At 34.1% G+C, this 12,436-nt stretch overlaps 1 protein-coding gene across 1 annotated transcript in view; it reads left to right on the forward strand.

Moving 5' to 3' along the window:
• The window catches only part of LOC145306982 (paramyosin-like), a 30,622-nt gene that overhangs the window by 9,044 nt on the left and 9,142 nt on the right, over window positions 1-12,436 (forward strand). Inside the window, exons 4-10 of the mRNA XM_080149323.1 lie at window positions 506-559; window positions 3,039-3,121; window positions 4,472-4,612; window positions 6,562-6,667; window positions 7,187-7,303; window positions 9,395-9,510; window positions 10,155-10,260. Of these exons, the coding sequence (XP_080005449.1) occupies window positions 506-559; window positions 3,039-3,121; window positions 4,472-4,612; window positions 6,562-6,667; window positions 7,187-7,303; window positions 9,395-9,510; window positions 10,155-10,260 (723 nt within the window). The remainder of the gene's footprint in view (window positions 1-505; window positions 560-3,038; window positions 3,122-4,471; window positions 4,613-6,561; window positions 6,668-7,186; window positions 7,304-9,394; window positions 9,511-10,154; window positions 10,261-12,436) is intronic.

The following is a 12,436-nucleotide window of genomic DNA, read 5'->3' on the forward strand; positions in this document are numbered from 1 at the left end:
GATAGATAGATAGATAGATAGATAGATAGATAGATAGATAGATAGATAGATAGATAGATAGATAGATAGATAGATAGATAGATAGATAGATAGATAGATAGATAGATGGATAGATGGATAGATGGATAGATGGATAGATGGATAGATGGATAGATGGATAGATGGATAGATGGATAGATGGATAGATGGATAGATGGATAGATAGATAGATAGATAGATAGATAGATAGATAGATAGATAGATAGATAGATAGATAGATAGATAGATAGATAGATAGATAGATAGATAGATAGATAGATAGATAGATAGATAGATAGATAGATAGATAGATAGATAGATAGATAGATAGATAGATAGATAGATAGATAGATAGATAGATAGATAGATAGATAGATAGATAGATAGATAGATAGATAGATAGATAGATAGATAGATAGACAGATAGACAGATAGACAGATACAGACAAATTTTGCCGCATCATCTAATGAATCATCTTCTGTTCAGGAGGATCTGGATAGTGAACACACCATGCGCCGCAGGGTAGAACAGGAGAAGCAGGTAAATGTTTATCATCATTGGGGATGGTTATCAGGTTAACGTACATTGTCTTATCCCTTGAGATCCCAGGGATAATACAATGGGTGTTGAATTAATATACCAACCCCCCCCCCATCCCACCAACGTAAAGGGTGTGCAAAAAAATGCGGAATTTTTAAAATTGAAATTGCGCGGCTTGTGTTAATAGTAGAAAAATACTACGCATACCGTTAGAACTAAGAAGTCTATTTTTAGGAAATATAAAAACAATTCCTGTGCTACGCATAGTTTAAGAGCTACGTGTTAAAATGTTCCAACTGACTTAAAACTTGACTTGCGAGTAAATTTTACCATCTGGCTCCTAGATTATTTGTAGCACAGGAACCGTTCTTATATTTCCTAAAAATACAGTTCATAGCGGTTCTAACGGTATGCGTAACATTTTTCTACTATTAACACAAGCCGTGCAATTTCAATTTTAAAAATATCCGCATTTTTTTTTGCACACCCTTTACCTTCAAATATGAATTATCCCTAATGTAGATTATAGTTATTGGTGGATAAATTTGGACACTACTACTTTTTACAATCCTACCCCTAAAAGTTTTTTTTAAAAGCGAAGCTTTTCTATAATTAGGGTAGGTTCGTCCGTCCTTCCGTAACGGATAGCTTTTTTCGTTAATTTAGGCATGTTAGAATTGTCCTACGATTTAGAAAGCGTAGCAACTCTATAATCATTACCAGAATGTCCGTACGTCTATTTTGATTTTTTACATTTTTAATAACAATTTTTTATGTGATAAAAACATCCGATCGATCTGATTTTTTGATTACTGATTCCTATTACAATAAGGTACAATATTATGAGCGAAGCATCTCTATAATCAAGTATTAAAAATGTCAGTATGTCCTTAAACAGAATTCTGTATTTAAGAAGTTTTGCAACAAATTTACGTATAATTTTGTCAAACCTTATATTTTCATATTTTGTATATTCAGTTCTGACACTCAACAAAAGTTAATGTTCGTCTGTCATATCGTTTCAGTGCTTCGCTTTTATGGATGTTGTCATCCTCGTTTTTAAGCAAAACTTTTGGGGGCAAAATTATTTCCATAATCTCCTCTCTCTATCTATCTATTGATGTGGTCTGTCTGTTGAAATTTAAACAAATTGAAAATAAGGAGGAAGGGGATGTTCATTACTATGATAAACCCTGCGGGGGGCTACAACTACATCTGCAGTGTTCTAAACTATAGGTTATAACCTAACCTAACATGCCTAAAGTAATCTATAATACAAAGTAGAACGATGTCTGTCTGTCTTTTTGTAGCAAATGATCTCGCTGACCACTGAACCGATCGGGTTCTCCTTTACAAGGTGGCTTCTCATAGGTCCCAAGAAGGTTTATAACTTTTTTCTTGGGGTTGGGACACCCCAAACCCCTCAAAAAAAAAAAAAAATACCCCCCCCAAAAAAAAATTTTTCTTTTTTTTCTTTTTAAAACTAAAATTAAATAGTGGGGTCGACTAAGCCCCCTCCCCAAATTGTTTTTAAAAAATTTTTCTTTTAAATCTAAAATACGAAAAATTAGGTTGATCAAACCTCTTGGGGCAAAGCCACTAGAGGCTAGGGGCGAAGCCGCTAGTAAACAAACAAACTAAAAACTCCCAGAGAGAGAGAGGGGACAATGGGCTATTTTATTACACTAGTCCCAAAAGTTTTATGACAACATTTTCTTATTCGTTGTCCTAACAACTTTGGGGAGTTCAGTGTATTATGATTGGTTGGTCTCTTAATTTAAGTGTTCAAATGTTTCAACAACAAAAAATCACGCTATAAAAGGGGTAATTTTTAACATCATCATTGGGATTTACATTAATTTATCGTCCATTGTCCCCCCTCATTATTTTCAATATATTTTAAAAACAATGCTCAAAAAGATACTTTGTGTGAAGGTCCCATTGACTTTTAATGAAATAAAAATGTCGGGGGATGAAGGGGGGTGGGTGGGGGGTGATAGAAGTTGTGTAGGGAATGTGACACTTATATCAGGGGCGTTGAAAGATTTGTAAACTTAGGGGTATGAAAACTTTGAAAGATTAAAAAAATAATCAATGAAAGAAAACGAAGTAGCGGGTTTCGTCGTATTTTCACAGTAGCTATTCTCTTATTTCTAGCCCCTGCAGGGGGGGAGGGGGGCTCTAACACTGCCCCCACTACGTAACATTTACATAATCAAACGTAAAAAAACCTATCAAAAGCTAATGTGAAAATACGACGTAACCCGCTACTTCGCTTTTTTCCATGATCCGTCAATTAAATTAAGTCCAATAATCTTTTCACATAAAAGATCCCCAATTGTTTTAAAAAGTTTTTAATCAATAGAACAATTATTTTGTTTTCTGAGCCTTCAGATACCCAAAGTTTTATAATCATCTTATTCTATGGGTACTTTTTTTTGGTGAGTTCAAACTTTTCAACCAATAATTTTGTTTTCAGAGCCTTCAGATGCAGATCATCTCTCTGTCTGAGCGCCTGACCGAGGCTGAGTCTGGTTCTGAATCTCAGCTGGACATCAACAGGTAGGAGAACTCATGTTTAGTCCGGTTCTGAATCTCAGCTGGACATCAACAGGTAGGAGGACTCATGTTTAGTCCTGTTCTGAATCTCAGCTGGATATCAACAGGTAGGAGGACTCATATTTAGTCCGGTTTTGAATCTCAGCTGGATATCAACAGGTAGGAGAACTCATGTTTAGTCCGGTTTTGAATCTCAGCTGGATATCAACAGGTAGGAGGACTCATGTGTAGTCTGGTTCTGAATCTCGGCTGGACATCAACATGTAGGAGGACTCATGTTTAGTCCGGTTCTGAATATCAGCTGGACATCAACATGTAGGAGGACTCATGTGCAGTCTGGTTCTAAAACTCAGCTGGATATCAACAGGTAGGAGGACTCATGTTCAGTCCGGTTCTGAATCTCAGTTGGACATCAATAGGTAGAAGGACTCATGTGTAGTTCAAATTCCGCGTGGATATTCATCTACACTTGATCTTATTTAATACCTATATTTGAGACTAATATTACCACACAGAAACTCCCAATTTTTAACAACTACAAAAGCTCCCACTTCTCAGGAAGGTTCGTACATGTGATGTACAGATAAAAATCTAACATTCTATGGTTGAGCTACAATTGACACTAAGAGGCTGAGTCTGGTTCTGAATCTCAGCTGGATATCAACAGGAAGAAGGACTCATGTGTAGTTTAATATACAGCGTGGATATTCATCTACACTTGATCTTATTTAATACCTATATTTGCAATAACTATTTATACACAGAAACTCCTAATTTTTTATATATGAGATATGAGAGGATTAATAAGTGGAAAAAAAACCTGAATAAGAGATGGATAATCTTTCATTTTTATGAGGTCACATGGCATTTTTGCATTTTCCAACTACATTTGATCAAATTTGTGGATATTCAACTAAATTTGATCAAATTTGTGGATATTCAACTAAATTTGATCAAATTTGTGGATATTCAACTAAATTTGATCAAATTTGTGGATATTCAACTAAATTTGATCAAATTTGTGGATATTCAACTAAATTTGATCATATTTGTGGATATTCAACTAAATTTGATCATATTTGTGTATATTCAACTAAATTTGATCAAATTTATGAACTTGATACACATTTTTGATATCCAATAACAATTGATAACTTTTATGGATGTTCAACTACATTTGATCCAACTTATGGATATCTAACTACACTTGGTGGCATTTTGAAATAAATTTTGAACAAATTTTTAAAGGCCAAGAAGACCAAGTTATTAAATTAGAATAAGCAAACTAGGTTAAGATTACGATTTGAATGAGACTCCTAGTGGCAATATTTTGAATTAAATATAAATTTACAGGAAGCGCGAGGCTGAGATGTCCAAGCTGAGGAAGTTGTTGGAGGATGTACACACAGAGTCAGAGCAGCAGATACATCAGCTCAGGACCAAGCATCAGACAGCCATGATGGAGCTACAGGAGTCCATTGAGAGGATTTCCAGGTAAACATTTAGATTTTGCAAGATTTTGCAAAGAAAAGCTTTACTTTGCAAGATCTTGCTATGTGAAGGAATGACAAGCTAGATTTTGCAAGATTTTGCGATGTGAAGGACAAAAAAGCTAGATTTTGCTTCAAGCATCAGACATGATGGAGCTACAGGAGTCCATTGAGAGGATTTCCAGGTAGACATTTATGTTTTGCAAGATTTTGCTTTCTATCTATCTATCTATCTATACATCTATCTATCTATCTACCTATCTATCTATTTATCTATCTATCTATCTAAGAAAAGCTAGATTTTGCTTTAAGCATCAGACAGCCATGATGGAGCTACAGGAGTCCATTGAGAGGATTTCCAGGTAAACATTTAGATTTTGCAAGATTTTGCTTTCTATCTATCTATCTATACATCTATCTATCTATCTACCTATCTATCTATCTATCTATCTAAGAAAAGCTAGATTTTGCTTTAAGCATCAAACAGCCATGATGGAGCTACAAGAGTCCATTGAGAGGATTTCCAGGTAAAAATTTATATTTTGCAAGATTTTGCTTTCTATCTATCTATCTATACATCTATCTATCTATCTACCTATCTATCTATCTAAGAAAAGCTAGATTTTGCTTTAAGCATCAGACAGCCATGATGGAGCTACAGGAGTCCATTGAGAGGATTTCCAGGTATGCATATATATTTTGCAAGATTTTGCTTTCTATCTATCTATCTATACATCTATCTATCTATCTACCTATCTATCTATCTATCTATCTATCTAAGAAAAGCTAGATTTTGCTTTAAGCATCAAACAGCCATGATGGAGCTACAAGAGTCCATTGAGAGGATTTCCAGGTAAACATTTATATTTTGCAAGATTTTGCTTTCTATCTATCTATCTACCTATCTATCTATCTATCTATCTAAGAAAAGCTAGATTTTGCTTTAAGCATCAAACAGCCATGATGGAGCTACAGGAGTCCATTGAGAGGATTTCCAGGTATGCATATAAATTTTGCAAGATTTGGTAGGTAAAGGACAGAAAAGCTATATTTTGCAAGATTTTACTAGGTAAAGAACAGTATAGCTATATTTTGTAAGGTTTTGCTAGGATAAGGACAGAAAAGCTCTATTTTACAAGATTTTACTGGTAAAGGACTGAAAAGCTATATTTTGCAAGATTTTGCTAGGTAAAGGGACAGAAAAGCTAAATTTTACAAGATTTTGCTAGGTAAAGGACAGAAAAGCTATATTTTGCAAGATTTAACTAGGTAAAGGGACAGAAAAGCTATATTTTGCAAGATTTTGCTGGGTAAAGGAAAGAAATTCTATATTTTGCAAGGTAAAGGGGAGGAGGGCTATATTTTGTAAGATTTTGCTAGGTAAAGGGACAGAAAAGCTAAATTTTACAAGATTTTGCTAGGTAAAGGGGAGGAAGGCTATATTTTGCAATATCTTGCTGGGTAAAGGACAGAAAAGCTATATTTTGCAAGATCTATCTATCTTTCTATCTATCTTTCTATCTATCTTTCTATCTATCTATCTATCTATCTATCTATCTATCTATCTATCTATCTATCTATCTATCTATCTATCTATCTATCTATCTATCTATCTATCTATATATCTATCTATCTATCTATCTATCTATCTATCTATCTATCTATCTATCTATCTATCTATCTATCTATCTATCTATCTATCTATCTATCTATCTATCTATCTATCTACATATTTATCCTTTTATCTATCTATATTTCTATCTATCTATCTATCGTTATATCTATCTATCTACATATTTATCCATTTATCTATCTATCTTTCTATCTATCTATCTATCTATCTATCTATCTATCTATCTATCTATCTATCTATCTATCTATCTATCTATCTATCTATCTATCTATCTATCTATATATCTATCTATCTATCTATCTATCTATCTACCTATCTAGAGAGAAAGAGAAGGTCTCCAAGGAGAAGAATGTTATGAAGACCGAGATATCAGAATTGTATGCTCAGATTGAAATTCTTCAGAGTGAGAAAATCTCCATCAAAAAGGTAAGAAATATACTAGCAACTAAGCTTAGAGGCCTCTAGGGGCACTTGAGGGGGCGGGATTTGAATTAGATAACCTGTTTTTTTATATTAGATTTTAAAAGAAAAAGTAAATAAAATTTGGGGGGGGGGGGGTTAATTTTTTCTAATTTTTTTTGTAACGGCCATACCAGGTTGTTTGCAACAGTCATAATATGTTTTAAAACTGCCAAACAATGCAAAAAATGCAAATTTTTGTATACTTCCAGTATCCACTTCTCATTGGGGAGGTGATAGGTTTGACTTATTACTCACAATTAGGACTTCTCAGACAAAGGTCGTGCAATCTAAGAGTTGGGTGTCTGATGAGTGTTAGGACAGAAAGGAGACATTTGGCTCGCCTTGGTTATCCTGGGTTGTTGGACCATGGCATTTGAGTGTCGTGAGAAGCTTGGGATAACTGTGAACGAGAACAACATCTATCTATCTATCTATCTATCTACCAATCTATCAATCAATCAATCTATCTATCTATCTATCTAGGTGGTGGAGAAGCTGGAGATAACTGTGAACGAGTACAACATCAAGATCGGAGAGTTGAACAGAACTGTGCAGGACATGTCCAGCTCCAAGGCCAAGCTCCAGATGGAGGCACAGGAAGTAAGTTTTCTCTTTTTCTTGGCTCCTATAAAAGATAGAAGTCTGAAACTTCTTGTCAACATTCACATTACTATGGAGCATAATTAAGTATAAAACATCCAGAGTGGTCAGACTGCTTTTAAACAGCTTTTTAGCCGTTTTTATTTTTCACAACTGAATTTCTCAGCTCCTGTATAAGATAAAAGGCTGAAACTTCTTGTCAACATTCATATCAATATGAAGCATAAATAAGTATGAAACATCCCAAGCAGTCGGACTGCTTTTAAACAGCTTTTCAGCCGTTTTTATTTTTTCACTAATTAGTCAATTAGAAGCTGAACGAATACAAGCTTCCCTATAAATTAAAATTTCTTAGCTCCTATAAAAGATAGAAGTCTGAAACTTCTTGTCAACATTCACATGTATATGGAGCATAATTAAGTATAAAACATCCCAAGCGGTCGGACTGCTTTTAAACAGCTTTTCAGCCGCTTTTATTTTCTCACTATTAAGTCCATGAAGAAACTGAACAACTACAAGCTTGCTATATTAAAAATTTCTTGGCTCCTATTAAAGATAGAAGTCTGAAACTTCTTGTCAACATTTCCATTCACATGAAGCATAATTAAGTATAAAACATCCCAACCGGTCAGACTGCTTTTAAGCAGCTTTTCAGCCGCTTTTATTTTTTCACTATTTAGTCCATTAGAAGCTGAACGAATACAAGCTTGCTATAGAGCTTTTATTAGGTAGCAAAGCTTCCCTATAAATTAAAATTTCTTAGCTCCTATAAAAGATAAAAGTCTGAAACTTTTTGTCAACATTTTCATCAATATGAAGCTTAATTAAGTATAAAACATCCCAAGCGGTCAGACTGCTTTTAAACAGCTTTTTAGCCGTTTTTATTTTTTCACTAATTAGTCAATTAGAAGCTGAACGAATACAAGCTTCCCTATAAATTAAAATTTCTTAGCTCCTATAAAAGATAGAAGTCTGAAACTATATAGAGCATAATTAAGTATAAAACATCCCAAGCGGGCAGACTGCTTTTAATTAGCTTTTTAGCCGCTTTTATGTTTCACAACTGATTTTCTTGCCTCCTGTAAAAGATAGAAGTCTGAGACTTCTTATCAACATTCCCATCAATATGGAGCATAATTAAGTATAAAACATCCCAAGCGGTCAGACTGCTTTTAGGTAGCTTTTCAGCCGCTTTTATTTTCTCACTATTTAGTCCATGAAGAAGCTGAACGAGTACAAGCTTGCTATTGAGCTTTTTTAGGTAGCAATGCTTCCCTAAAAATTAAAATTTCTTGGTTCCTATAAAAGATAGAATTCTGAAACTTCTTGTCAACATTCCCATCACTATTGGGCATAATTAAGTATAAAACATCCCAAGCGGTCAGACTGCTATTAAACAGCTTTTCAGCAGTTTTTATTTTTCACTAATTAGTCAATTAGAAGCTGAACGAGTACAAGCTTGCTATTGAGCTTTTTTTGGTAGCAATGCTTCCCTATAAATTAAAATTTCCTGGCTCCTATAAAAGATAGAAGTCTGAAATTTCTTGTCAACATTCCCATCCATATGAAGCATAATTAAATATAAAACATCCCAAGCGGTCAGACTGCTTTTAGGCAGCTTTTTAGCCGTTTTTATTTTCTCACTATTTAGTCCATGAAGAAACTGAACGAGTACAAGCTTGCTATTGAGCTTTTTTTGGTCGCCAAGCTTCCCTATAAATTAAAATTTCTTGGCTCCTATAAAAGATAAAAGTCTGAAACTTATTGTCAACATCCCCATCATTATGGAGCATAATTAAGTATAAAACATCCCAAGCGGTCAGACTGCTTTTAAGCAGCTTTTCAGCCACTTTTATTTTTTCATCATTTAGTCCATGAAGAAACTGAACGAGTACAAGCTTGCTATTGAGCTTTTTTTGGTAGCAATGCTTCCCTATAAAGTAAAATTTCTTGGCTCCTATAAAAAATAGAAGTCTGAAACTTCTTGTCAACATTCACATTAATATAGAGCATAATTAAGTATAAAACATCCCAAGCGGTCAGACTGCTTTTAGGCAGCTTTCTAGCCGCTTTTATTTTCTCACTATTTAGTCCATGAAGAAGCTGAACGAGTACAAGCTTGCTATTGAGCATGCTGGTATGGACAAGAACAAATTTGCTGCACAGCTGGATGAACTCAGACGTGCCGCCGATGCCGAGGCTAAGGGGTAAGTTTATTGACACGCCTCTAGAGGCTTTTGTGGTGGGGTAATGTCTACTGCCCCACCGCGCGCCATTTTCAATTTTAGTTTTTTAAAAATTTGAAGGGTTGGAGAATTTTTCATAGGGTGATTTCTCTTGGGAGGGTAGTGGTACCCTCCCAAAAATATTTATAAACCTTCCAAGGACCTATGAGAAGCTACCCTTTAAAGGAGAACCATACCGGTTCAGCGGCTAGCTAAATACTTCGGTACGGAAAGACAGACAAACATAAAGACAGAAAGACAGACAGAAAAACAGAAAGACAGATAGACAGACAGGCAGGCAGACAGACAGACAGACATCCTGTTACTTTATTATAAGGATTGTTTTTCTTGTGTAGTCGTACCCCGGCCGAGACTAAGATCAGCTACCTGGAGAGAAACATCAAGACAGACATACAGACAGACAGACAAACAGAAAGACAGACAGACAGATAGACAGACAAGCAGACAGACAGACAGACAGTTATACATACATACAGACAGACAAACAGACAGACAGACAGACAGACAGTTATACATACAGACAAATAGACAGACAGAAAGACAGACAGACAGACAGACAGCAGACATCCTGTTACTTTATTATAAGGATTGTTTATCTTGTGTAGTCGCACCCAGGCCGAGACTAAGATCAGCTCCCTGGAGAGGACCATCAAGCAAATGATCGCAGAGAAGGAGGAGCTACTGGCTGTTAAGGTTCAGCTTGAGGGTTATGTAAGTATTTCTTTTTATTTATTGATGTCCAATAAAAAATGACGTCAAACAATACAAACGACCAATGATAGGACAGTATACAATTTACCATTGGTCAATTACAATAAATTCTGGCCTATCATTGGTCATTTGTATTGTATAACATCATTTTTTATTGGACACTACACGCTGTTTCTTATTTATTTCTGGTTTCAAAGTTTTATATGTCTGTGTATCTGTCACAATGTGTCTATCCATAGGTCTGTATGTCTTTCTATCTAAATGCTTATTTATCTGTATGCTTATCTATCGATGTAATATATGTATATATTTTTTAAATTCTGTAGAAAAAAAAATCTTCCAAATATTTGTAAAAATCCTTTAATTCTTATTCAAAGGTCCATCTTGAGAGATATGTATGTACTTTTCTCGTATTCATTCGAAACCGATTAGTATCCGGTGGATTAGAACCTGTTTTCATTAATACGAAAAAAAACTATGTCTAGCATCGTATTATATCCAGCTTTCTACAAATATAAAATGTACAATCATAAAATTAAAACAAGTTTTTTAGCTTGTGCCTTCGGCATCTCGGGGCTAAAAAAACTGGTTTTAATCTTATAATTGTACATTTTATATCCGCAGAAAGCTGTTTATAATACGATGCGAAAAATAACCATTCTTTTTTTTGGCTGATTTCAAAGTTTATATGGCTGTCTCTATGTGTATATAAATATATATCTTTATATATAAATCTGTCTATATATATGTCTATGTATCTATCGGTCAGTCTACCTACATTTCTGTTTACCTATCTGTCTATATGTCAGTCTGTCTATACATTTGCCTGTCTGTCTTTCCAACTGTCTGTCTATCTACATGTCTGTCTATATACATGTCTGTCTATCTATCTGTTTGTCTATCTTTATATACATATATCTGTCTATCTATATGTCTACCTTTCTATCAGTCTTTCTCTTTGTCTGTCTATCTATCTGTCTGTCTGTCTATTTATCCCTCTGATTGTCTATCTATCTGTCAATATGCTTGTTTGTCTATATATCTGTCTACCAATCTGTCTATATGCCTGACTGTCTATCTGTCTATTTGTCTACCTATTTTTTATCTATAAGTCTATTAGATAAGTATATTAATCTGTCTGTCTGTCTGTCTATCTGTCTGTGTATATGTCTGTCTGTCTGTGTATCTGTCTGTGTATCTGTCTGTCTAACTGTCTGTCTATCTGTCTGTCTATCTGTCTGTCTATCTGTCTGTCTATCTGTCAATCTATAAGTCTCTGTCTATCTGTCTGTATATCTACCTATTTTTTTTATCTATAAGTAAGTCTATTAATCTGTTCAATTATCTCTTTGTCTATCTCTTTGTCTATCTCTCTGTCTATCTGTCTGTCTATCTATTGTTGGAAAAAGGTGCAATCTTATATTCAGAAAAAGAATCTATCCTATTAAAAAAAAAAAAAAAAAATTTAGATTTAAGACTTTTTTACGCTTTTGAATACAGAGCCTGTAGAAGCTATGAATTTTTTCAAATGCTAAAAGAGAAAATATATCATCTTCTAAACAAACTAAAATTTATGAAAAATTAAATATGGTGAAAAATCTCCTAAAAAATTTAGAAAAATCTTCTAATTATTTTGTAAAAATCATTAGTATCTTTCTGACGATTGCGAAAGCATTAAACTTTAAGTTAAGTTAAAAAATTTGATTTACTGGTTGAAATATGTCCAGTCCATATATGTATATAATATATTTTTAAAAACGAAGCTTTTCTATAATTAGGGTCGGTCCGTCCGTCCGTCCGTCCGTCCGAGATAGATAGCTTTTATTCGTTAATTTAGGCATGATAGAATTGTCCTATCGATTTCAAACTTTGCATGGTGATTCCTGTAGTAGTTAGGTACGATTTAGAAAGCGTATCAACTCTATAATCATTACCAGAATGTCCGTAAGTTCATTTTAAACATGTTGATTATTCTACTTTTTTATCAATAAATTTTTATGTGATCTAATTATTTACTTACAGTTTTGCTTCGACTCTTATACTTTTATAAACTGAGTATTCAGTTCTGACACTATACAAGTGTTAATGTCCGTTTGTCCTACCGTTTCAGTGCTTCGCTTTTATGGATGTTGTCATCCTTGTTTTTATGTATGTTCATCTTAAAGTCCTAAATTTA

This window comes from Acartia tonsa, chromosome 15 (genome assembly GCF_053477335.1).
Source record: "Acartia tonsa isolate MP-2025a chromosome 15, ASM5347733v1, whole genome shotgun sequence".
In the NCBI taxonomy this organism is placed as follows: Eukaryota; Metazoa; Arthropoda; class Copepoda; order Calanoida; family Acartiidae; genus Acartia; species Acartia tonsa.